Source organism: Pipistrellus hanaki (genome assembly GCF_964339955.1).
Source record: "Pipistrellus hanaki genome assembly, chromosome: 1".
Taxonomy (NCBI): Eukaryota; Metazoa; Chordata; class Mammalia; order Chiroptera; family Vespertilionidae; genus Pipistrellus; species Pipistrellus hanaki.
In genome coordinates, this window is record NC_140503.1 from 129,095,224 (window position 1) to 129,121,516 (window position 26,293).

General features: G+C 35.6%; 2 protein-coding genes and 1 pseudogene across 5 annotated transcripts in view; 1 reads left to right on the forward strand and 2 right to left on the reverse strand.

Moving 5' to 3' along the window:
• TASOR2 (transcription activation suppressor family member 2) overlaps positions 1-26,293 on the forward strand; it is an 84,321-nt gene that overhangs the window by 22,742 nt on the left and 35,286 nt on the right. The window contains exons 2-14 of one of the 3 annotated variants that reach the window (XM_084867706.1): positions 795-928; positions 5,303-5,448; positions 5,728-5,823; positions 7,079-7,151; positions 11,933-12,024; positions 15,671-15,808; positions 15,937-16,061; positions 16,145-16,164; positions 16,261-16,360; positions 18,590-18,690; positions 21,207-21,310; positions 24,125-24,197; positions 24,297-24,359. In XM_084867706.1, the coding sequence (XP_084723832.1) occupies positions 795-928; positions 5,303-5,448; positions 5,728-5,823; positions 7,079-7,151; positions 11,933-12,024; positions 15,671-15,808; positions 15,937-16,061; positions 16,145-16,164; positions 16,261-16,360; positions 18,590-18,690; positions 21,207-21,310; positions 24,125-24,197; positions 24,297-24,359 (1,265 nt within the window). The remainder of the gene's footprint in view (positions 1-794; positions 929-5,302; positions 5,449-5,727; positions 5,824-7,078; positions 7,152-11,932; positions 12,025-15,670; positions 15,809-15,936; positions 16,062-16,144; positions 16,165-16,260; positions 16,361-18,589; positions 18,691-21,206; positions 21,311-24,124; positions 24,198-24,296; positions 24,360-26,293) is intronic. The other 2 variants (XM_084867708.1, XM_084867707.1) reach the window with 2 other exon arrangements.
• ANKRD16 (ankyrin repeat domain 16) overlaps positions 1-26,293 on the reverse strand; it is a 181,345-nt gene that overhangs the window by 16,194 nt on the left and 138,858 nt on the right. The window lies entirely within an intron of this gene.
• Positions 18,753-20,641, reverse strand: LOC311612459 (nascent polypeptide-associated complex subunit alpha-like; annotated as a pseudogene). The gene is made up of 3 exons: positions 20,612-20,641; positions 19,278-20,022; positions 18,753-18,827 (listed from the first exon to the last, which is right to left on the reverse strand). The product of its transcript is annotated as a nascent polypeptide-associated complex subunit alpha-like (transcript).

Below are 26,293 nucleotides of genomic sequence, written 5' to 3' on the forward strand. Positions count from 1 at the left end.
ACACTATGCCCCTCTTTGGCTTATTGTTTTTAGTATTTATCTGAATATCAAGTATCAGTGCCTTTCTGAAACCTTTCTTAACATATCAATGAAATTGGTTGTTTGTACCATTATGTACTTAGTTTCTTTACAGGCTTGTCTTCCTTTTCTAATCTAGTAGTTTTCATTGTAGAGACTTTTTCTAATACTGGGTATGTAATAATTGTCACTAGTAATTTTGTTTAATGAATGGATGCATCATATGACTTCTCCAGAGTTTTTGCTATTATGGATTCCGGTGCATGGAATACCCTTGTACATATATCCTGTGCACTGACACTAGTATTTCTAAGGAGTTGATTCTCAGAAATGGAATGGTTATTTGATATGCACATTTATAAGTTTTTGTTAGGTGCTACCAAATTGTGTGGGAAGATATTTTATTTGTGTTGTATTTGATTTTGCCATTTCCAATCAGTAGAATGAATATGAATGTGATTCTATAATCTCTTCATTTTGAAGGATTTTTTTCCCCAGTGAGGCAAAAGGGATTCTATTAGCATAGTTTATTTCTGTCGACAAAATTTTCTTTAAAACTTAAAAAATATGTATTGTTGGAAAAGCATTTCTTTTTATGTGTGTTACTGCTTATATAGCAACTTTAGCCCTTAGTTCTGTAAAGTTGTCATAGGAGGTAACCATTACAGAATTGTACTAATGCAAATTAGATGCCAGTAGTTATTTGTTTATATAATAGATATGCTGTAAATAGAACTATTCATTTTATGATATAATTTTTTCATTTTTCATTTTAGCATCTATAGCATTAACGGAAAACAGGACTATGTCAAGAACTCTGGGGGTATACTTGGTGAAAATGAATTAAGACCACCCACCCAACTGCATTCTCTCTTAGAGAAGACCAGGACAGGGTTCATATCAGAAAACAGTGGGTATTAAACTAAATCCAATAAGTTATTACTAATAAATTCAAAGTAGACCAGGATAGCTTTTTAAATTTTAATTTTAATCATATGAAAGAACTTTTAAAATTTATAATTTCAATAGCTACAAATTTATTTAAATCATTACTCCATAACTGATAAGTGATTGATTAAATTTTTAAATTGTATTTACGGAAAATTGTCATATTCCTCATTTGCATTTTTTAAATTATGATTTATTTTACTTGATTCTGAATTAAGATATATTAGAAGTAATATATGCTTATATAGGAAAAGCCTAAATTTGAAGAAGTATGTATAAAATAAAAAATATACGGTAAGTTTCCATTTTATCCATTTCCCATTCTCAATAACCATTGGTTTAAACACTGTTAACAGTTGGTTTCCCATCTTTCTAGATTTTTATCTGTATACTTTCAAACACATAATTTGGAATGTTGTTATTTTTTAACCAAAATGACATTATATAATGCATGTTATATACTCCATAGTGTATAATGGATAACTTTATATGCCAGTATTCGTAAGTTTATTTTATTTAGTAAATGCAATGTATTTCCCTGTTAGTGGCAATTTTAGATTATCTCCAGTGTTTTTGCTATTATGGATTCTGGTGCATGGAACACCCTTTTACGTATATCCTGTGCACTTACACTAGAGTTTCTGAGGAGTTGATTCTCAGAAATGGAATGGTTATTCGATATGCACATTTATAAGTTTTTGTTAGGTCCTACCAAATTGTGCTCTAAAAAACTTGTATTTATATTAAACTGGCAATTCTTTAGTATTAAAAGTAAAGGTAATACATTTAGAATTAAATGATTAAGGGGTAGGCTATTCCTTCAACAACTATCAAATGGCCTGCTTAGATTTAAAATATATAATCATAGATAGTACTAGCAGGTGTAGTTTGCAATTCGTCTATAAGGGATACTGATAAGGACCTTTAATGGACTATATTGTTGGGTTCTGGGCGTTCCTCTTGATGAGTGCTGTTGTTTAATGCACAGACAGGAGATGCGGTAATGAGAGTTCTGGGGAGATGTTGTCAGTTTTGTGACACCTGAGTTGTTGGCATTAGTTCATCTCATTATTCGATGTCAGACCAGATGCTTATAGAATTAAAAAAATATCCCTGTGATATACCATCAGAAATCGGTTTATCATTTTTTTATCTCTTTTTTTTTTTTAATATATTTTATTGATTTTACAAAGAGAGGAATTGAGAGGGACAGAGAGTTAGAAACGTCGATGAGAGAGAAACACCAACCAGCTGCCTCTTGCACACACCCCACTGGGGATGTGCCCGCAACCAAGGTACATGCCCTTAACCGGAATCGAACCCGGGACCTTTCAGTCCGCAGGCCGACGCTCTATCCACTGAGCCAAACCGGTCCCGGCAGATCTCTTTTATTAGAAGTTAAAAAAAAAAAAAAAGTACCCAAAGCCAGATACTCAGTATCTCTAAAGGATTTTGAGAAAGGGGAGATTAATGGAGGGTACTTTGAACAGATTCTACCTGTGTCAAACTTGAGTTAGCATTTTAGATTGAATCCACAAATAGCAGAGAAGTGAGTCTAAAGCCAGGTGCTACAGGAAAGCATATTAACTCAATTTCCAGAGCCATTATGATTGAACTTAAATTTTCTCCATGTGCTTTCTATTGGTCACTTAAGCCGTAGGGCCACTTTTTCTACATTATAGGCAAATACTTTTCAAGTTACCTTTATAAAATTCTCACCTATCTTATTTATAAAGTAGAAAACTTGTGCTTTCTTGAGAGTATAATTGAAGTAATTTATGAAGTCATGAAGATTGAAGATCTACTGTGATTTTCAACACTGTGGCTTTTGACATGCTTTCCCTTCTAACCACAAAAGGATTTTATATATTATATATATATATATATATACACACACACACACACACACACTCACACATACACATACACACATATATATACATATATATATATATTTAGAGAGAGAGAGAGCGCGCGCGAGCGAGCTGTCCGGAGGATGCTGACCTAAAGGGGAAGCATTTTTAACTACAAAGAAATATTTTTAGAAGTAAACATAAAAAGCACAAAGTAATTTATTTTCTTCTTGTTTCTCTTTATTTTTTCTTTTTTTGTATCTTTAAAATATATTTTCTTTTGTTTTTATTTATTTTCTTTTCTTGTTTATTTTAAACCATCTTTATTAATAGCTTTATTGGGAACAATACTCTTCACATTGGTATAAAGTGTTCTCTGACTACGTGTACTTGGGAAACATTGTTAGATAGGTATGTTGTTTTTTTAATTGCACTGCTTTTACAGTTTTCAGTTTATTTTGCGTTAACACTCAAAAATAGGGATATAGTAGTATTCAGTACTTATGAAACTTAAAACATGCCTATCTATTAACATCTTGTAGAATTTAAAGAAATTGATATTCATAGAAAGTTCATTTTTAAAGTTGTGATGACTTTTGCTTCTGTCACTGAAAGCAACATATTTCTCAAATATTAAAGTACAGTTACATTTTTTATATTGCCTTTTAAAAATATTAAATACAGGTTTCCAAATTTATAATTTTTAAACGAATTCTGATCTGTATTTAAGCTTTTGTAAGATGAATTTACAAATGCATAGACCTCCTAGTTTAAGTAATACAGCTTTAGAAAGCCAAAATTTTAATTATTATCATGGGTGGTTTGCTATTTTATTCTCTAGAATATCTTTATTTTGTATAGCCCTAGTAATACTTCAATACTAATATTGAAGGAGAAAGTGAAACTGAGAAAAAGTAAAACAGAATTGATATGGATCAGATGTACTACTTCAGAATATGCTTAAATATTTCATTCTCTTTTCTTTCCTTTCTTGCTGTTTACAATCTTACATTGTTAGTACTAGGAAGTTTTGTTTATAAAGCATTTTAAACTAACTTTATAATTGAAATGTTAGGACAGTTTAGTTCAAATTAGTTTCACTGAAATGTTGTTTTCGTTTCTGTGATAGTCTAGTTTGTTTTGTCTTACTTGTTCATAATTTAATTGTAAATAATATGCTTTTGCCCTAGCTGGCTTGGCTCAGTGGATAGAGGATCAGCTTGCGGTCTGAAGGGTCATGGGTTCAATTCCAGTCAAGGGCGTATGCCTGGGTTTCGGGCTCGATCTCCAATCTCCGGTGGGGGGCATGCAGGAGGCAGCCGATCAATGATTCTCTCTCATCATTAATGTTTCTATCGCTCTTTCTCTTTCCCTTCCTCTCTGAAATCAATAAAAACATATTTTTTAATAATAATAATAATAATATGCTTTTTTCTTTTAACTTTTGAACTGTAATTTGCAGAGTTCTAGTAAATGTAGGAAGCCACATTAATGTATTTACCGTATTTGTACTATATGACTATAACTTGCAGTGCTATATAAATTATTCCATGCTTTCTTATTTATAAATTATTAGTTTGTATACTCGTCCCCAGCCTTGTTAAAGAAAGTAGAGAAGATACAAATAGGAGTAAACAAATTAAATGTTTAAAATATTATGAGAAGTTATTAGGTTCAGATCTTGCTAAAGACTTGTAAAGTCAAAAGGCACAAAGGCTCACATCGAGAGAATCCCTGGGTTGAGTCAGCAATTCTCAATTGGGAAACATGCCTCTAATGGGAAGGGCATATCAGAATATGTGGGATAGCACAAGAGTGTGGTTTGAAAATAACACTTTCAAAAAGTAATAGTTTTCTTTTTGTAAAATGAAAAAAAAATGATTTTATAATACAAACCATAACATGTTCAATAGACATTTCTAAGCTAGTGAGGAAACCCCAAAGATACAGTGCTTTCTAATGTGTTTGCTGTGTGTGCAATAGTAGGCTCCTTAAAAAGAGCCCAACAGATGTACTTGGGGATTTGATGAGAAGAAAGGAAGGGTAAATTTATCAAAATATGGCATAGGTTTAAACAATCATAAAGATGTGAAACATTGGTCTGAGTGATTGCTGATCACCAACTTGACAGTACAGTCACATCTGCATTTACCAGTTGCAGTTACAACATTCAGCTTAAACCACAGCCATAAGGGATCTGGCAGGGTACATTTTATTCTTGTATTGAAAATAATTCACCCTAAATTGTAATTCATTTAGATTATTTTCTTCACATTAGAGGCCCCACCTCCATTGGGCGAGATCCAGGGGAGGACATTTTACTAGGTTTGGCCCATCTTTTAAATTAAGATATGATCGCCAAAACACATGGTAAAAGTCTTAGTTATATAGGAAGGAAATAGATGAAGTATTTAGTGTATCACTTTTAATCCCTTCCTTTGGTTATCTTAAACAGTTGCATTATTTTTGTTTGTGTTTTACAGTTTTTGAGACAGTGTCCTTGAGTTCAGACTCTCTCTTCCAGAGGGCAGTTTCAATTCTCCATACTTCTTACTTGGACTCTGCATCTGAGCATGGTTTTCAATACAGTCAAGTGACTTTGGTGAAAAATGACATTTTCTTAAATGAGGTGAGGTGCTTGGTACACATTGTATCTGTGTGTTAGTTTTATTTTAGCTTTAAAGAACCTGATTTGGGGTATATAAGCCTAGTTCTTTTAAGCTATCACTTTTCAAATTAAATAAAAGATTCTTGGAAACAGTCACTTGGAAGGTAATAATCTAAAGAATAGAAAAAATAAATTTTATTAGACTTTTAACAGGAGCAATTCAGATGATGCATTTTTTAAAATTAACTTTCAAGGCAAAATGACATTTTTATACCATTTGATTATTCTCTCTTTATATAGTACAAAGCTTTTTACCAAGAAAAAAAAGCAAGTAACTACACTCAGGAAGAACTTAAAGAAACTTACGGGTTTCTTCTGTTTGAAAGTGAAAATCAGGTAAGGGAATTAGGTAGTATAAAATTAAATTTGTGAGTTAACGTATAAAATAACTTATTAAACAAGTTTTTTTGTTGTTGTGTTTTTTGTTTTGTTTTGTTTTTTTTAACCTAAGTAAATATTATAAGATTAACAGTTCATCAGCCTTTTTTATTACTTAGTTTGATAGCAATATAAATGACAGTGAAGCTAGTTATGAAAGAGATTGGATTTCTGCAACTTGTTATAAGCCCATTTTAGTTTTATCTTAAATTTGTAAACTAATGGTCAGATTTTAATTAATACAGGTTTCTTAGGTATCAGTAATGTTTTTTAATGGAATGAACAGCTATTTCTCCATTATGGATCATTGTTTACATAGATACTTTCTATTCTTTATGGAGGTTTTTCAAGTTTAATATATTTTTATTGATTTTTTACAGAGAGGAAGGAAGAGAGATAGAGAGCTAGAAATGTCAATGAGAGAGAAACACCGACCAGCTGCCTCTTGCACTCCCCCTACCAGGGATGTGCCCCCAACCAACGTACATGCTCCTGACTGGAATTGAACCTGGGACCTTTCAGTCCGCAGACCGACACTCTACCACTGAGCCAAACTGGTTTCAGCAGGTTTTTCAAGTTTAAATGATATAGTTTTGGGCAGAAAATGAGCACTTTCAACATTGTAGTTAGTTGGAATTGTTTCATTCCCATCTTTGAAGATTGAACATCCATATTGTTGCTTTAACCTAACTTGTGGGAGAAGGAAAATGTTTTTGGCACCTTGATTTAATTTTTAACATAGGTAATGTTTTAGTAGGGTTAATGGTATTTTAAAAACAATGGTAGATTTGCTTACAGAATATTTAATATTCGTATATAATATAAAGATATTATAGTGATACCAGTATATTTTATTTAATCAACTACTTCCAAATAAGATGTGCTAAGAATTTGTACTATAAAACACATTTGGGAGTAAACATTTCCAAAGCTATATTTGAAAAATAAAACTTTAAGAAAGGACTTACCTGTGATCTTGTTTAATTTGGTTTTGCTGGTGACATTTTTGTTAACAGAAATGGTGGCTTTCATGAAAAATTTGAACTATTAATCAAATGTAGTAGCCTTACATAACCTTGCTGTGTGCCATAAATATGTACAGTGTAAAGATTTTATTCTTATTTGAAAGCCTATAGATTCTAGTGTTCATCCATTACCTCTCCCAAGACGAATATGATAAGCAAAATACTTATCGGAACTTTTTTGTTTAAAGGCAAAATTGGTATGTCAGCGTGGACTCTGTATTGGCAGCAGTGCTATTACCACTCTGGGTGACCCAGCAAAAGGTAAGAAAAAAGAATTTCTTCTTTTACAAAATGAAGTACAGTATAGTTTATTTCATAAGATACCCATATTAAAGGCCAGTTTCATTAATGATAAATAATGATCTTAGAATAGAACTGTATCATATAAATGAGCTTTGAGCCTAACGTTTTCCAATAGAAGTTACATGATCAGAATTTGTTTTTAAAAGTTGGTTGGACTAGAAAACATACTGAAAGTATCTTTTAGTGCTAGGAGATTATTATAGTCACCCAGGATTAGTGAGGCTCTCTTCTATGCCATCATAATAGCAATAGGAATAGAGAATATATAGAACTTATCAAACTTGGCAACTATGGAATGTGAGGAGTAAGAGACAGGAAATAAAGACTTAAACTAACACTACAGTGATATTACTTACAGAAAAGAGACACAGAAGGAGAGAAGATTAGTTGGGAAGCTGATAGAAAGGTAAATCGTAAGATTACAAAATATAGATTAACACTAAATTTCTTCAGTTTTCTCATATGTAAGACTAGAGGCCTGGTGCACATGTCCTGCACTGGGAGGAAGGAGGGTACTGTGCCCTTTTGTAGTCTCGTAGCCCTTGGGGGATGGGATGTCAGTCAGATATCCTTAGCGCTATCGCTGAGTGGGGAGAGGCTCCTGCCACCATCCCTGTGCTCCTCAGCCATAGCCTGGCTGCTGCATTGAGTGTCAGCCCCCCAGTGGGCGGTGTGCATCATAGCAACTGGTCCCCCCATTCGATCAATTTGTATATTACCCTTTTATTATATAGGATGGGTAGCACTGTCTTCTAGATTTGTTGTGAAAATACATGAGACTGTAAAGTGCTGACCACAGCACAAACCTAGTAAACTCAGTAATTGGACACTGCTACCTGCATGAATTCATTTTGAAAAATAATGAGATCTTCATAAGCGTTTCTGAAAGATATCTTAGTGGTGATAAGAATAATTGGAAAAGGAATTAGGAGTGTAGATTTTGGGTAAAGATGATGGGGGTTGGCATTAGTTGAAGCCCAACATAGTGTTATATAGAACAATATAGAAGGAAAAAATGGCAAAGAACAACTTTTGGATCATATGGGACTGGGGGGAGGGGAGAATAAGGAAGGTGTAGAAGAAGGAGTCAAGAGCAGTACAATGGATGAAGAATCAGATGGTAAAGTTTTACAGAAAACAGAAGTATCTAAGCAGGGAGGATATATAGCTATGTCAGGTGCTACAGGATCCAGACTGAGAAAGATCATTGGACTTCATGGCTAGATTCCTGCTGACTTTAAAAAATGTATCTTTTTTGAGATAAAATTTCAATACCAGATAATACATCTATTTAAAATGTACAATTCTGTGTTTTAATGTAGTCGCAGAATTGGGGGGAAGGAGCCAGCAGCACAATTTTAGACTGTTTTTATCATCCTAAAAAGAAGTCCTGCACCTGTTAGCTATCTTTAGTCCAGGTAGTCACTAATCTACTTCTTGCCTAATGAATTTGCCTGTTCCAAATAGTGTATATAAATGGAGTCATATATTACCTTTTGTGACTTTTTTTCTTTTATTTAGCTTAGTGTCCTTTGGGGTTCATCCATATTGTACATGTATCAGTACTTTATTCCCTTTTTGGCTGAATAATATTTCATTGTATAATTATACCATGTTTTTGTAATCCATTGGTTGAGTTCTGCTATGTATATTAATGACAAGTTTTGTATAACGTGTGTTTTCATTTCTCAGATATATGCCTAGGAGTAAAATTGCTGGGTCATGTGGTAACTGTTTAAAACAAAATTTTTTAAAAACTTACAGTCAGCTCTTCTAAAAGACATTAAAGGAAATAAATTCATAACCCAATGGCACTTATAGTACATAAAACTTGTTTCTTTTTTCCTCTTCTTTTTCACCCACACCCCTTCTTTCCTTTATAAAAAATGCTAACATAGAAGAGAGCCTGGTATAATATTTAATATGCCCATTATGTATGTCTAACAGATGTTTTGCATCATTTCCTTCCTTTGTTAAAAAATATTTGGGTTTTTGTCTTTGTTGTTGGTGATGGTTGTTTGTTTTGTTTTTCTGAAGAATTTGAAAGTAAATTACAAATAAATACCTCAGTTTACATCATTAAAAAGTAAGGCCACTTTTCTACAATCCCATGCTTTTATTAATGATTTTTGAGAGGCTGGCTTCATAGGGTGGTAGTGGAAGCTGTATATTCCTAACAAATACAGATTCTTCTTAAACCCATATACAGTAGGTACTCGGGTAACGGGTTACATCAGATATCTGTTCTTATGGTGTGATGTTACGTGATTTTCACTGTAAATCGGAACCTGCCTACATAAGCACCTATGTCACTCCATGGAGCACATACACAGCAGTAATGAAGTGAAACAGTAAAAATAATTTGAAAGATAACAATTCCTGATCTTTACTTGTGGTAAATAAATAATAAAAAACATAAAGCACAAATGTACATACATCGAAATGATGGAACTTTTTTTTAATATAAATAAATGGGAGATGACGATGTAACAAGGAAACAATGTACGTCGAGTCCGACATAACCCAAGGACTGTGTGTACTGGACTGATAATAAAATTGCACCACTGCCTCTGTATATTTTATAGTTTGAGGCTTAAGTTGAAGTGGGTTGTTTTGTGTGTAATAGTAATCTATACTAATAAAAGCATAGGCGGTCCTTGCGCCCTTTTGCAGCGCCCTTACATCATCACAAGATGGCCTCCATAAGATGGTCACCCTCACATTATCACAAGATGGCCAGCAAGGTGGGGGGGTGGCCCACAGTTGGGGGCGACCAGGCCTACAGGAGAGGCAGTTAGAGGCAATCAGGCCAACAGGGGAGCAGTTAGGGGGCAATCAGGCTGGTAGGCAGAAGCGGTTAGGAGCAATCAAGCAGGCAGGCAGGCAAATGGTTAGGAGCCAGTGGTCCCAGATTGGAGAGGGTGCAGGCAGAACTGAGGGACAGCCCCCCCTGCACAAATTTCATGTACCTGGCCTCTGGTACTTTATATTAAGGTAGTGTTAAATAATTTTAAAAGGCTGTTGCTTTTTCTCTTCTTGAGAACCCTGTGGTTTATGTATCTATGCTTCAATAACATACTCCTCAGTCAGTCACATGGTTGTTATTAGTAAATTGGTGCATGAAATTCATGCACATTATAAGGGGATTAATTACAGGAAATATTTTAATACTGCTCTCTGTTTGCCCTTCCTCTATAATAGAAGTGTTAGAGATGAAAGAAAAATAGTAAAATGTGTATGAAAATCTTCCTCCTGTCATTGTCTGGGGCATGCTGCGGGACCCAGAGTCAAGTCCCCACCACCTGCGGTGCCTCAAAATCGTGCCAGACCCGGCCAGTCCCACCTTGGTCAAGTCCCGCCTGGGCATTAGGTTGAGCCTCCAATCGTTATGGATGTGACGAACCCAGAGTTTTTATATTACCACAAAAATGAACTCTGTGTACATTAATGTATAACTATAAACATCCTTTTGCCCCACTTTGTTTTATAAGAATTAGCCAAAGTGTGACACAGAGACCCCAGGAGAGCACGTGCTGTTGGGGGAGTGGCACCAAAAGATTTTGTTCAGCCCTGCTGGTGCTTAGTGCTTTGGCATTGACCCATGAACCAAGAGGTCATGGTTAGATTCCTGTGCAGTTTGCAGGCTTGATCCCCAATAGGGGGCATGCAGGAGACAATCAATGATTCTCTCTCATTATTTATGTTTCTGTCTCTCTGTCCCTCTCCCTTCCTCTTTCTGAAATAAAAAAAAAAAATTTTTTTTAAAGATTTTTGGCCCAGCCTTTATTGCTCACTGGTTGAGCATTAACCTATGAATCATGAGGTCACAGTTCAATATCCAGTCAAGGCACAAAACCAGATTGCGGGCTCGAATCCCAGTTTTGGGCGTGCAGGACGCAGCCAATCAATAATTCTCTCCCATCATTGATGTTTCTATTCTTTCCTTCCCTTTCCTCTCTGAAATTAAAAATAAATAACACACATAAAAAAAAAGAGAGAGAGAGAAAGAGATTTTGTTCACTGGAGGCTTGCCATAAACCTTCAATTTGTAAAAAGTACAATATCTGTGAAGCATGATAAAGCAAAGATCAATAAAACAAGGTGTGGCTATACAAGAAGATATTTTGAGAATGGAAAGACCACATTTACATAATCTTTATTATGATTATTCTATTATATTATGAGTTATTGTTGTTAATCTCTTACTGTGCCTAATTTGTACATTAAACTTTATCATAGGTATATATGTACAGGAATAAACACTATATAGGGCCCAGTACTGTCCACGGTTTCAGGCTTCCACTGGGAGTCTTGGAAAGTATCCTCTGTAGATAAGGTGGGGTTACTATACTTACTAAAAAAAAAAAATTTTTTTTTTTGGAAAAAAAATAACTTGAGGATCAGATTACCATAGATCTTTTCACTGGATGATTACATGGAGAAAAAACAAACAGAGTTTTCAAAAAAATGTGTGACACTTTGTTTTCCATTATTAGGACCCTAATAGAAAATTGGTTATCAATTAAATATTATATGTTTTGTCTTACTTAGCTCTAATGTTTTTATACCTTTAGAATAACTTAGAAAGTTTTTTAAGTAAGCAGTTTCAAAAAAGTTTTTAATGTTGACTTTTATTTATTTTTTGTCTTGTTCAGCTAAGGATAGACTTACATTGTAATTGTATATGTGTAAATAAGATTTTAAAGGTGTAAATTAATCTATATTTTATGCTCTTATAGGTGTATACATTTCCAAATACTCAGACTATCTTCATGCAAGACCATGGTATCATGGGAAGTCTGGCTATATTATAATTTTTAATCTAATTAAGGTAAAGCCTATGTGTACTTCTGTATAATTTTTTTTTAAAGTAGAGGTTATCAATTGGTGATAATATTCTTTGCAAATCATTTGCTAAACATAGTCCTCACCAAAGACAGCTATTCAAAATCAGAAAATGAAATTGCTATTTCTGCTTTCCTTTAAAGACAAAGATTTTTTGTTTATTTAATATACTAGGGGACTGGTGCATGAAATTTGTGCACGGGGTGGGGGAAACCCTCAGCCCAAACTGCACCCTGTCCAATCTGGGAGCCCTCAGGGGATGTCTTACTGACAACTTAGGCCTGCTTCCCGTGGTTCTCTGCTCTCTGCGGGCCTGCCTGCTTGATGCCATCGCAGACCCTGGTGTCTGTTCTCTATGGGGGCCTGCTTTCCCTTTGCCACCAGGGCCAGGGGCAAGCAGGGCCCTGCTGTCTGCTCACTGGCTCACTGCCACAGGGGCAAGCAAGGCCCTGGTGTTTGCTCTCTGGGGGGACCCTGCGGGGGACTGCTTGCCCCTTGCTGCCATGGCCAGGGGCAAGCAGGGCCCTGCTGTCTGCTCACTCGCTGCGGGGGATGTTCCCGCCCCACCCCTGGCTGCTTGTGCATATGCCAGCTCGGAGCTTCTGGGTCCTAGGGATGTTCCTGCCCTGCCCCCAGCCACTCAGCGCCTGCATGCATAGGCCCAGAGTGGTTGGGGTGTTTCGGGACCCTGGGCACTCCGGGCCTACATGTGGGCCTACCGGCTCAGAGTGGCCTGGCTCCTCAGGACCCAGGCCGCTTGGTGCATGCGCATGCAAAGGCAGCCACTGTCCCCAGCTGCTCGGCGCCTGCATATGCAAGTTAATTAGTCATCTTTGTCAGGTTAATTTTGCATACTCCCGATTGGCTGGTGGGTATCGCGAAGTGATGGTCAGTTTGCACCTTTCTCTTTTATTAGTGTAGATCGGTGGTCAGCAAATTGTGGTTCGCAAGCCACATGCAGCTCTTTGGCAACTTGAGTGTTCTAACACCACTTCTTCAAAGTAGACTTGCCCAGGCTGAAAACCAACTTCTGCACGTGGGCCAACTTCTGCACATTTAATCACACTGTATGTGCACACACATGGCATTTTGTGGAAGAGCCACACTCAAGGGGCCAAAGACCCACATGTGGCTTGCGAGCCTCAGTTTGCCAACCACTGGTGTAGGTGATCTACGTTAAAAAACAAAAACAAAAAAAACCCTTCAAAATAACACAAAAGATACTCAGTGAAGTCTTTCTCTCACTCCTGTCCCACAATGCCATTTTTAAAAAATATATGTTTATTGATTTCAAAGAGGAAGGGAGAGGGGGAGAGAGAGAAACATCAATGATGAGAAAGAATCACTGACTGTCTGCCTCCTGCACACCCCACACTAAGGATTGAGCCCACAACCTGAACAAGTGATTGGGGATCAAACCGTGATCTCCTGGTTCATAAGTCGAGGCTCAATCACTGAGCCATACCAGCCAGGCCACAATGCCACTTTTTGCACAGGTAGCTGCTTGTAAAAATACTTTCAGTTAAAAGAGATGAGTTTAGAGAACAACATTTGTTGTCTGATTTAAATTGTCACAATAAGAAATCTTTTTTTTCGTTATCCCTAAAACATCCAGATCTTGTTTACATGTTAATATGGCACCTATAACATGATGATCTCAGAAATTCTTAAACACCCTTTAATAGTTCAATATGAGTGAATCTTGCAATTAGAATTTTCACTCAAGTAGTAGAAAAACACTGATTTTATAGGTTGGTGGCCTTTTGGAGGGCATATTCTGTGGTCTTTTTATTGTTTTTGCTTTTGTTTAGCTTTCTGAGTTCTTTGGTTATAAATCTAACAGAACTGATTTTTTTAAAGAGAGTGTAAATATGTTATATTTCAAAATTTTGTCCCTAAGCCCTAGAGGAAAATTAGTGTTGCACTGGCACATAATCGCTGCTTTTCCTTTCTTAGTCCTTCCTTTCTTGCTCGATGATAAGTACTATATTACTGCTGTAGATGGTGTACCTGTTAGCTCAGATCAGCGTTTTTCAACCGCTGTTCCGCGGCACACTAGTGTGCCGCGAGATGTTGCCTGGTGTGCCGTAGGTGCAGACAAGACAAGAATTTTATAATTTTTCACTATTTTGTTTACTTAATATTTCATAATAAAGTAATTATAAAATACTTTCTTTGTATTTGATTCCTATTCAAGAGAATTACTTTATATATAATCAATATAGGCACAGAGTTAAATTTTTTAACATTTTCTAATGGTGGTGTGCCTCGTGATTTTTTTCATGAAACAAGTGTGCCTTTGCCCAAAAAAGGTTGAAAAACACTGGCTCAGATAACAAATGTTTGGTTTTTTTACTTATGTCAGATTGCCTTGCCATTGGCTTATGCCCCTGTATCCCTTCTCTGTTTGGTGGATATTGCTGTTTAGTTTTTGCCTACATGTTCTCAGCCCTCCTTACCAAAGAATTGTCTTTTGTGGTCCTATAAATGAAGATGCAGGATCTTAACAGCAATAAAACAAAATTATTTAAAACATCTTTTAAATAATTCTTCTTGTAAAAATAAAAAATAAATTTGTAATCTCATCCTCATTTTGGTATATATTTAGTATATTTTTATTTTTCCTATCTTTGTCATCATGTTGTTAAAAACAGCTTTTAAAATCATGCTATTTCATGATATGAAATTAAAAAAACTTGACAGCCTTTTTTCTTCTTTTTTTGGAAGACATGTAACCTTGATGAAGACAAGTCTGTAATGGGAAATACTATTGACTGTAGTCAGGGCCAGTGGTCTGCTAAGCACTTAGTATATATAGTATATATATTTGCTACTTGCTGAATTTTTGGGTCCTGATATAATAGATATATCTTGGTCTGTAATTTATAATTGGTAACTTAATTCTCACTTTGAAAACTCATCTTTTGAAATTTTAGATTTCATTTGTCATCTTTTATGTTATAATCATTGAATAATCAATCTATTTGGTAAGCTATATAATTTTTATTTTAAAGAAATGGTTCTTTTGCCCTAGCCAGTTTGGCTCCATGGTAGAGAGTTAGCCAAGAACCAAGGGGTCCTAAGTTCGATTCCAGTCAACAGCACGTATCTTGGTTGCAGGCTCAATCCCCAGCTGGGGTCAACCAATTAATCGATCTGTGTCTCTCATATCAATGTTTCTCTCTCTCTTTCTCTCTCTCCCCCCTCTCTCTCTCCCTCCCTCCCTCCCTCCTTCCCTCCCTCCCTTCCACCCCTTTCTACTCTGTCTAAAAAAATCAATGGAAAAATGTCCTTTGGTGAGGATTAACAAAAAAAATGTTGGGGGAGAATGGTTCTTTTAAATTTGTATTCCTTTGATATTGTGATAAAAGAAATGGACTTCTGCCTCAAAAAGATGCCCAAACATACAAACATACATGCTTTTTAAATGCAATTTTAAGGGGTTCATGGAAACTTAAAACTAATTTTGGCCTTAAAAGATTATTTTCTAAGAACCATACTTCTAATTCTTAACACAGTTAACTATTAGTTGAAATACATAGAAATTTTTGTTCAGCTACTTTTAAATGAATCCTAGAATAACATTATTGCTATTTGAAAACATCTGATTAGTCTTAATACTTTCATTCTAGGGAAAAGTCAAGTTTGTGTCTGAGAATTATACACCTAACTATATTAGCCCATCTTCTGGCTATGATTGTCACGTGGCTGCAAATGCTAACAAGGTTTCTCACGAGACGAGTCATTTTCGCGCCTTTGAACTGAGTCAGGTATAAATCATTTCTAAGATACATTTCTGTCTCTAATGTGTTAAGTTTCACTACTAGGTGAGTTGAGATCAACTTGGTGCATACGGAAATCTATAGTGCTATCCTGATTATAATTCTTTTTCTTTTAGTATTACCTGTATGAGCTTTCAGGCACCACTGTGATTGAGCGACCTAGACAGATTTATCCTTACATAATTGTAGCTTTTCAGTACAAGGAACCTAAAAAGATGGCGGTACCAGATCATAAAAGCATGTAAGTAATTCTGTACATATTTTATTTTACTGTATTTGTTTTCTTGACTCTTATAAAATTGCTTTTTTTTTTTTTTTCCCTAGACTTGAACTCGGTGAAAATGGTAAGGAATTATTTAATTGGTTCTTTTAGGTTTTTTAAGTAAATATTTTGTTCATAAGTAAAATAATTTGTTTTTTCTTACCCTCATTTCTTAAAGTTCTCATCTCTCCATGGAAAGGGAAATTAATTATTAAAGGCTGTCTGCTATGTGACATAACTCTCTTGTCCTCTTATGGTACAGTGGTTCCCACCCAGCTGTAAGTACTGAATTTGTATTGTTTATTACTGCTTGTATACTTTTTTAAAATTCTCATTTTGAGTTCTTGCTTGTTAGCACTGGTGTGAAATACAGCAGTTGTACTTGGTGTTAGATTAAAGTACTTTTGGTCAGATGTATCAAGCTTCTAGGACCATGGTACAGGAGACCTAAATTTATATCTAAATTCTAACCTTGGCCTTAAATAAATTTGTTTTATAATCTTTGACAACTCAGTTTTTAAATTTTAGTATTTTAATATATACATGGGAGAATGATTTGATACTAGAAGTTAGACTCCCCCCCCCCCCCCAAAAAAAATAGATTTGCCTAGGATAGATACAGCAAATTATAACCATTTAATTATATTACTGAATCTTTATTAAGATTTCCAGTATTTTACATTGAGTTTTCTAGACTACTGTAGTATTAATTAGAGTAGTTGCTATGTATTTACATAATAATATTCTGGAGAATAATGAAGAGCATTTCTGAAATTTTTTATGAAATCTTTTTAAATTTGGTCTTAATTTGTACTGAAAATGATTTATAGGTATATATAGTTTAATTGAAATATAAGACAAAAACTAGTGTGCTATCAGAATTCTTTTTTTCTTCTATTGACTTTTTTAAGGAGAGAGAAAGAGATTATAACCCATAGAATAAAATAAGTATTCTGTGAATAAATAAATGAGAAAGTTCTTCCTCACTATAGAGTGCAACTAATAAGTAAAGACAGAATGATGGAATTACAAAAATCATCATTGGTAACAACACAATAATCAGTGGATGCTTAAAATAGTAGGTGAAAGTTTGATGGTATTTACTTACCTCACAGTATTTCCCCACAACTTATTAAATAATTACAAAGGGGAAAAGACTGGTTTTACAATGGAAAAAAACTGCAGATACCATTTAACTAAGTGGTTAAGTTATCGTTATCAGGAATGGAGTTAACATTTCATTGCATCACATCAGGAAACACATGAATAAGATATAACATTTTTGTGGTATTCCTGCCACTCTAATCAGGAGGAAATAAATATATCAGGATTAAGACATTCTGCAAAATAAAGGGTTTATATTAAAAAATATCAAGGTCATTAAAGAAGGACAAAGACTGTTCCTGCTTGAAGGAGATAAAACAAACATACTAAATAGGACCCTGGACTACAAAATGTTGGGTTTTTTTCTCGTTATAAAAGATTTTAGTGATACGGTTAGCAGAATAAGGTCTGTAGGTTAATTAATTGCATTATATCATTCTTAATTTCTTGATTTTGTTCATTGTTTTATGGTTGGATAAGGAAATGTCCTTTTTTAAGGACACACAGAGAGAAATATTTAAGAGAAAAGAAGACATCTATAAGTCTATAAATTTTTCAAAATGAGTTTTAAAGAAAAAAAAAGAAATTAGGTGAAATGATACAAAAGTTTGGATGTGATGTTGCCTGGTAGGTAATGCAATATTGTCAAAAGTTTTTAACACTTACATAGCAAATTCTCATTACATATGCATAGTTCTTCCATACATTGGATATTTTAGTTATACCAAAATTATATGTATCACAATAATCAGTGGATGCTTAAAATGTCGTCATATTTTCAGACCACAGTTTATGGGGTCATATATTTGAAAATGTGTATTTATAAATATCTATATATATATATATATATATATATATATATATATATATATATATATAAGCCCAGCAATTGGAACGATTGGTCACTTTGATGCGCATTGCAGCGGCCAGTTGGCCTGATCAGGGCCTCGATCACTCCCCAATTGCCCATGGCCCCTCCCTGGCCAGCCCCACCTCCAATAGGCCCCATCACCTTGACTGGAGACAGGGCTGGCTGGCCAGCCACCTGCATTTCCCCCCTCTCCCCACACCCGGCCAGCCCCCATCAGCCCCCACCCATCATGGGCAGGGCCAGTTAACCTCCTGTGGTCCCTCCCCTCCACTGGCTTGGCCTGATCAGAACCCCATTAGGGCAGGCCAGCCAGACCCCACCTATGCATGAATTCGTGCACCTGGCCTCGTGTGTGTGTGTGTGTGTGTGTGTGTGTGTGTGTGTGTGTGATTTGACCTGGAGTTTACCAATTTAAGAATTTTTTTTTGTTACAATATTTTTATTAGCATTTTATTAGAAAACCATATACTGCATATGAAGCTGTAGATAGTTTCAATGATTATTATATCACATGATATTTTGTTTTTTTTAGACCACATGAACTAGATTTTAAGTATGTAATGAAAGTGTCATCTCTGAAAAAAAGACTACCAGAAGCTATCTTTAGAAAACAGAATTACTTGGAGCAAAAAGGTTTGTTTAAATGTACAGTTGGTCCTTGGGTTACGTCGGAGATCCATTCCTACGACACCATGTTACACGATTTTTGCCTTAAGTCGGAACCCACCTACATAAGCACCTACGTCACTCACAGGGAGCACATATACAGCCTTAATGAAGTGAAACAGTAAAAAAAATTTGAAAGAAAGATGACAATTCCTGACTTTTACTTTTGGTAAATAAATAATAAAAATCATAAAGCACATATATATGTACATATGTCGAAATGATGGAACTTTTTTTATATATATATAAAAGGGAGATGCCGACATAACTACGAAACGACGTATGTCGTGTCCCATGTAACCCAAGAACTTCCTTTAATGGTACACTGTGTATGTGCTGGGGTTTTGGTTTTTTCCCCCCCTCTTCTACACTTTTGTTTTTCCTTATGTGATTCTTAAAAGGTTCATTTATAAAAGTTGCAGAGTTACTATGTGATTCGGTTCCTTGGAGGCCAACTAGAAACGGTGAAAAATAGTTTCATCTAAAATTGCAAAGTCTAGCTTTTTTTTTAATCCCACAAGAAACCATAACTTTATTAATGATAGAAACAGTACAAATTTCAAACCAAGCTGCAGTAACTCTTTTGAAACGCACACAAAAAGTGTCCTCCTTTTCAGACGGTTACTTGTTAATTCCATAATAGCATTTACAATATCATTACTGTTGTTCTTCAGGGCTCGGACTCCCTTTGCTCTTGACACATTTGCTTGTGACATGACCAATTCTGTCCTTAACTTCCACACCTGTTTCATCAACTTCTTCCTCTTCACTCTCCTCTTGTACAGTTGGAGCTTGTGTGTCTTCTTGAATGTTTGAGACAGCTTCACTTTGAACTTTGAATTTCTCAGCAGCTGCTAGCTGTGCTTGCTGAGATAAATCCTGAATCTTGACTTCCCCAAAAACTAAGTAGGTATCTGAAGCAGGGCTCTTATAGACATCTGGTTTTGTGATGACAGAGGATATTCTAAGATACCCTAGTAACCCCTGTAATCTGCCAAAGACCCAGTTTGGACATAGCCTTTGTTCCTTCTTTTCACTCCTGTTCTGTTTTTGCTTTACTGACTGGTTCTTCATCGATGTCAGCCGCCTCAGCCAGCTGGGCTTGTTGTTGGTTGCCTGTGTGGAATCTTGTTCTTTGAGCTCTGGTACTGATTCCTCACTGTCAGATTCTGTTCCAGACCCTGTCTCAGCTTGGGGCTGAGGTAACTCTTGCTCTGTAGCAGGGATTGTTTCTGTGGCTTCACCGGGCACTTTGTGCGGGGAACGCAGAACCAAAATGGCGGCAGAAAGAGTCAAAGTCTAGCTTTAATCCTATATAATAAAAGCCCAGCAACCAAATGGCAGAACGACCGGTCAACCAGTCATTATAACGTGCACTGACCACCAGGGGGGCAGATGCTTCAACTGTACGTTAGCTTGCTGCTGGGGTCCAGCCAATCAGGATTGAGGAAGATGGGCCAGACATGCCCTGGAGCCCTCCAGTGGTCCCTCCCCAGCTGGCCAACCTCTTGCATCCCTCCCCAGCCCTTATCGTGCACTGGTGGGGTCTCTTAGCCTGGCTTGTACTCTCTCACAACCAGGACCCCTTAGGGGATGTCAGAGAGCAGGTTTTAGCACGATGCTGCTCAACATAAGAGCTGCTCCCTAATGGTCAGTGCGCTCCCACAGAAGGAGTGCTGCTCAGCCAGAAGCCAGGCTCATGGCTGGTGAGTGCAGCGGTTGTGGCAGGAGCCTCTCCCACCTCTGCAGAGCACTAGGATGTCAGGGTTCCCAGACTGCAAGAGGATGCAGGCTGGGCTGAGGGGACACTCACACACACACCCCACCCAGTGCACGAATTCCCTGCACCTCTAGTTGATTAATAAGATTATGTAAGTTTCAAGTGTACTGTACTAAATGCATCATCTGTATATTGCATTGTTAGCTCATCAACCAAAGTTTAGCTATGTACTTAGAAGTGAAGGGGGAAAAGCAGAAAACCTGAGAAAAAAATTTCTCATTTAGATTAATCCATGGAACATTGATGTTTATATATTTATATAGTATTTATTTCCTTTGTTATACTAGTGTCAGTAAAATGAAAGCATTGTTTTGAAATACTTTATACAGTAATTTTTAAATTTTTTTAATATTGATTTCAGAGAGGAAAAGATAAAAACATCAGTGATGAGAGAGAATGATCTATCAGGTGCTGTCTGTATGCCCCCTTTGGGGGATCAAGCCTGAAATTCTGGCATGTGTCCTGACCAGGAATTGAACTGTGAACTCCTGATTTATAGGTTGATGCTCATCACTGAGCACACCAGCCAGACTATACAATATAACTTTTTTTTCAAGGTGTTTTATAACCAAGGACATTGAATGATAATTTTTTAAATTCTTAGTTTTTTTACTTTTTATTATAGAAATGAATAAATTGGTTATTTTAAAAAATAAGATAGCATTTAAAATAAGAAATGTTCTGTTTTTCTTATTTTGTCCAGTGTGTTGCCAAGATATGTACTTCAATATGTATGAGGTGGAATTGTCCAACAAACAAGGGGACAAAATAGATAAACTAACCGAAGTCATTAAAAATAAGCAATTGGTAAGAATCAATTTTAAATAATTATTTTTTCCTTAAATTGAGAATTTGATAATCTATTAGTTGCTTCATCTAGATTAAATTGTTTTAGTTTACTGGAAGGATTTTTATCCTTTAATGTTTTTTGACATATTGATAAAATATTTATTGACTGATCTTTTCATCTTCTTTGTATTTTAGTTTGTGTTTAACGAGTCAGTTTATACTCCTGATTTTAAGAATAAGAGGAAAATTTTTCTCATTCTTTTGTTGTTTTTGTTTCATGACAATTGAGTAGATCACAGTGTTTTTGCATTTAATCAAAGGACCACTTGTGAAATAGTTCTTTAAAAGTGACCTGTGTCAATCCATAGGTTTAAAAGGAGGGGGTAGGAGGGAGAGTTGATGTTTCTACTGCTTTTGTAGTGTAGAAACTAAGACTACTGAGAAATAAATAACATTAAAAGACCCCTCTCTGTTATGTTACTCAGAATTCCTCAACGTCAGGGTAGGAATAGATGCTGATTCTATATTGAGTGATTTCTAAATATCTCAGAAGAGATGGTGCGAGTGTACGACCATGACCAAACAAATTCTGAGCCTTTTAGTGACATGATGGACTGTCCCCTATAGTAGGTAGCAAAAAAATTAATAACTTAAAATCTAACATGTATAGCAGCCTTGAAGGAAAGCTTAAGTCTTAGGGATAGTCAGTTCATATACTTGAGGTTGCATGTAACAGAAACCCAAACTGGCTTAAGCAATAAGGGGATTTAATAGGCTTAACTTTTCAATTCTAAGTGTTAAGAGGGAGGAGGAGTGAGAAGGGAGGAGGAAGTGGGGAATAGAGAGGGAGAGAGAGGGGGGGGTGAGAAGGAGGAAGATAGAGCAGGAAGGGAAGGGAGGTAGGGGGAGAGAAAGATCTGCACATCTCTCAATCAGTAACTGAAAGGGAATGGACTACACTAATTAGCTCAGACCATTCAGAGCCCATCTTCCAGAACTGGGTATGAGGTTAGTTCCACCCAATCTACAGAAAGTGGTGCCCCACAGCAAAAACTGTTGAAATGGGCGACATTGGACGTTGAGTGGATAGCTATCTACTATAGGATTGTAGGGTATGGTTTTTAAAGTACCATAGTTCATTGTATATTTGGAAATTAAAAGGAATAAAGTCCAAAGATACTTTCAAAAAATGCATTCATGAAGGGACTACTTGTGAGTGCTTATAGCAGGGCTGGGGACCCTTTTTTTTTTTTTTTTGCCAAAGGCCATTTGGATATTTATAACATCATTCGGAGGCCATACAAAATTTATCAACTTAAAAGTTAGCTTGCTATATTTGGTCAAACATTTAATTAACTAACCTCTAATGCCTTGGCAGGACTAGCCCAAATGATTTCTTGGGCCTTATATGGCCTTTGGGCCAGATGTTCCCCACCCCTGGTTTATAGTATTGAAAATAATAGAGACTTTGTGCAGAACTTGGCTTTGATTGAAACCCATTTAGTAATAATAATTAGTTATAGGAATTACATATCACTTGAGGTTCTTTCTCCTCCGCACTCCATGCTTTTCTTGCTTCATATACTGTATATTTTTATTCTATTTGCACATAATTTTGAAAGATAGAAGTGTATGGCTTTAAGTAAATAGGGATTTTATTTTTCATCTATTTTACAAAACTAAAATGCAGAACAGTATAGAGGCTAATTGTTTGTCACTTTCACTTTTTACATCAATCGAAAATGAAACAAGAATTATACCTCTTTGAAATTTAATAGATGCCAAAGCTATGGGTATATGTAGTTATTGGTATATGTATCCAATAATTCTTGAGTGCTTACTATGTGCCAGAAGCAAAAATAGAAAATTGTCTCTACCAACAAGGAACTTAAAAGACTGTGGAGTGTCAACTATCAAATATACAAGGGCAGTAATAGAAGACTATAGAAACTTGCAATTAGTGAATTGTCAGTGTCATAACTTAGTTCTAATATAATTAGAAAAATCTTTTTTTATACTTGAAGTGTTTATTGATTAATTTATCAATTTGCCATATTTTTAGGCTTCTGACCTATCAGTTTTTTTAATAGAATGTTTTATCACTTTATAAAACAATATATTTTTAGTTTGGTATGGGTTTTTTTAAACTTAAAAAATTATTGCATGAGCATTGGCTTTAGAAATTATACATAATGGAAAAGAGCAGCTGTTATTTTCATAATTTAGAATGATAGCTTTTAAATAATTTGCCCAGATCTTGGGACAAAATTTCCCCAATTTATGTAAACATTAAAATTTTAAAGGTTGTTTGGGAGTTTTGTTTTGTTTTGTTTTTACTCAAGATTCCACTGAACACTGTGATGGAGGGAAAAAAGAAAAAAATTATTTTCATCTGCATGTTTTTATTGCTGCATAAGCTAATTATGTTATTTTCTATTATTTTTATCTCTCAGATGCTGTAGAAAGGATTCTTTTATTACATAGAATCTTCCAGAATTCCTAGTTCTAGAATTCTGTGATATGTTGTATATAAACATGAGCTTAAGATGCCAATCATAGGCCTGATTTACCTTAAATTTGTAGTGGCTAAATGATAACAGATTGACTATTTAGGCAACAGTGTGAAATATCAAGCATCTTATTAAAAAAATGAAATTACTCTTTTCTGATAAGTTTGTTATGTAGTTGAAAACTACCCTAAAATTAACCCTTGATGTTCTAGTTACTATATGTAGTCCTAACGGCCAAGATTATTTGAGTGTTAAGTAACTTGCAGTTTCTGATACTAGAGGGAGGGGAGGAATTGAATCTTTTTTTTTTTTAATGTTTAAGGCACTCATCAAATGCTTAGAAGATCGAGAGGCTTTCATTTTACTTACATCATCAGCCTTCATTCCAGAAACAAGTAAGGACAACTTTTTAAAAATACTATTTATTTTGAATGTTTACTTTTGTTTTATAAGGTCAGCAACCTAACTTTTCTTCTGATTTTCATCCTGTGTAGATTTTGGAGATGAGCAGATGGCTCTACATGGATTACATTTATTCCATTCATCCGTGTCAGCAGGTAAGGGCACAGTGACCATCCTCCTCATGCTTAACCTCTCAACCCTGGTAACTAATGAAGTTTATTTCTTTAAATAACTCTTCCTTTAATCTCTCCGGTTGATTCTTCTTTGTCCCCTTTTCAGGGTTAGCCTTTCCTCGAAGCTTCACATCCAGATATCCACCTCTTTATTGACTTTTTCACTTAAGATATCTCAGATGGTCCTCAAATCCAGCATTATTTAAAGTTGAATATTTGGCATTGAATAATAATAGAATACTACTGTAATAACTATATATGGTGACAGATGGTTAGTAAACTTAATGGTGATCGCTTTGTAAGGTATATAAATGTTGAATCACTGTGTTGTATACCTGAAACTAATATAATAATCACAATAAACTATCATTAAAATTTAATTTAAAAATAGCCCTAGTTGGTTTGGCTTAGTAGATAGAGTGGCAGCCTGCAGACTGATAAAAATAAATTAAAAATTCATCTTTTAAAAAACCTGCAGCTTGGCCGGCATGGCTCAGTGGTTGAGCATCGGCCTGTGAACCAGGTCATAGTTCGATTCCCGTCCAGGGCACATGCCAGGGTTGTGCTCGATCCTAGTGTGGGGCGTGCCGGAGCAGCCAATCAGTGATTCTCATCATTCATGTTTCTATCTCTCTCTGCCTCTCCCTTTCTCTCTGAAATCAATAAAAATATATATTTTTTTAAAACCTACAATAGCAAGGAGATAACTTTTATAATAGTAAGTAGGACTCAAGGTCTTCACGGTTGTAGTTCTCTGTCTAGACTACTTTTCTCCTTCTCTTTTATTGGGTAGTGTTTACCCCCATAGGGCAAAAAATATTACTCAAACAATATATAAACAGATACATAGTTTATCTGTAGTATTAAAATTTTGGGGATAATGAATAAAATCAAGTAAAGCTCTGATTTAGTCCAGTGTGTAATTCAGGTCTGTCGGGTGTCAATTTAAATATCACTGTTGATTCCCATCACCATTCTGACCTCAGTGAGAACCCTAGATTTATCATCAATTGAATTTAAATATTTGTTTGTATATGATTTAATGCCTGCCTTTCTTGTATTCTACTGTATGCCTATAGCCTAGCAGTTCCAGGCACATAAAAAATAATAAATGTTTGCTGAACAATAAAGTAAACAAGTCATTTATTTTTGTTATATGAGGAAATTTTCCTCATTTTATGATCACATTCAATGTGTTTAAACATAAAATTATGTATAGCATTTATAAAGCTATAACCAATGTACTAATGTTATTAAAGTTGATTTTTTTTTTTTAAATCTTTATCTAGGTTATTACAGATGTCCCTCTTTTTTTCTCCCATAGCTGCCCTCCACCCAGTTCCCACCCCACCCTGAAAGAAAGCCACCCTGTATTCCTGTCCCGATTCCAAACAATCCAGTTTCTCTCTGTGTGTGTCTGGGTCTCTCCCCCCCCCCCCCCCCCCCCCCAGCATCTTGCCCGACACTGGAGCTGAGAACAAGCAGGAGCTTGTATCTCCCTCCCAATTAAAAAAGCGGCACACCCGGGTGCCAGCCTGTTCAGCGCCTCTGCACCTCCTACCAGTCTCAGTGCACTTGCTTCTTTACTTCTCTAGTTGTAGTACTTCCACTTAGCCAGCTTTCTTGTAGTTCTGGATGATAGTTTTTCTGTATTTTAGTTGTAATTTTGATGTGGTTGTGGGAGACGGCAAGTACAGGTGCTTACCTATGCCGCCATCTTGGTTCTCTCCTAAAGATGATTTCTTAACATTGTACATATGCAGTTACCCAAAGCAGAGAACTGCACTGTCTTGGGCATCACTTCTCTGTACAATAGAAAAACATTACCAGTTATAACAACATAAATGTTGTTTGCATTTTGTAAGCATTTGTCAGGTATTGTGCTAAGTATACAGTTACTGATTTAGCTGCCCTTA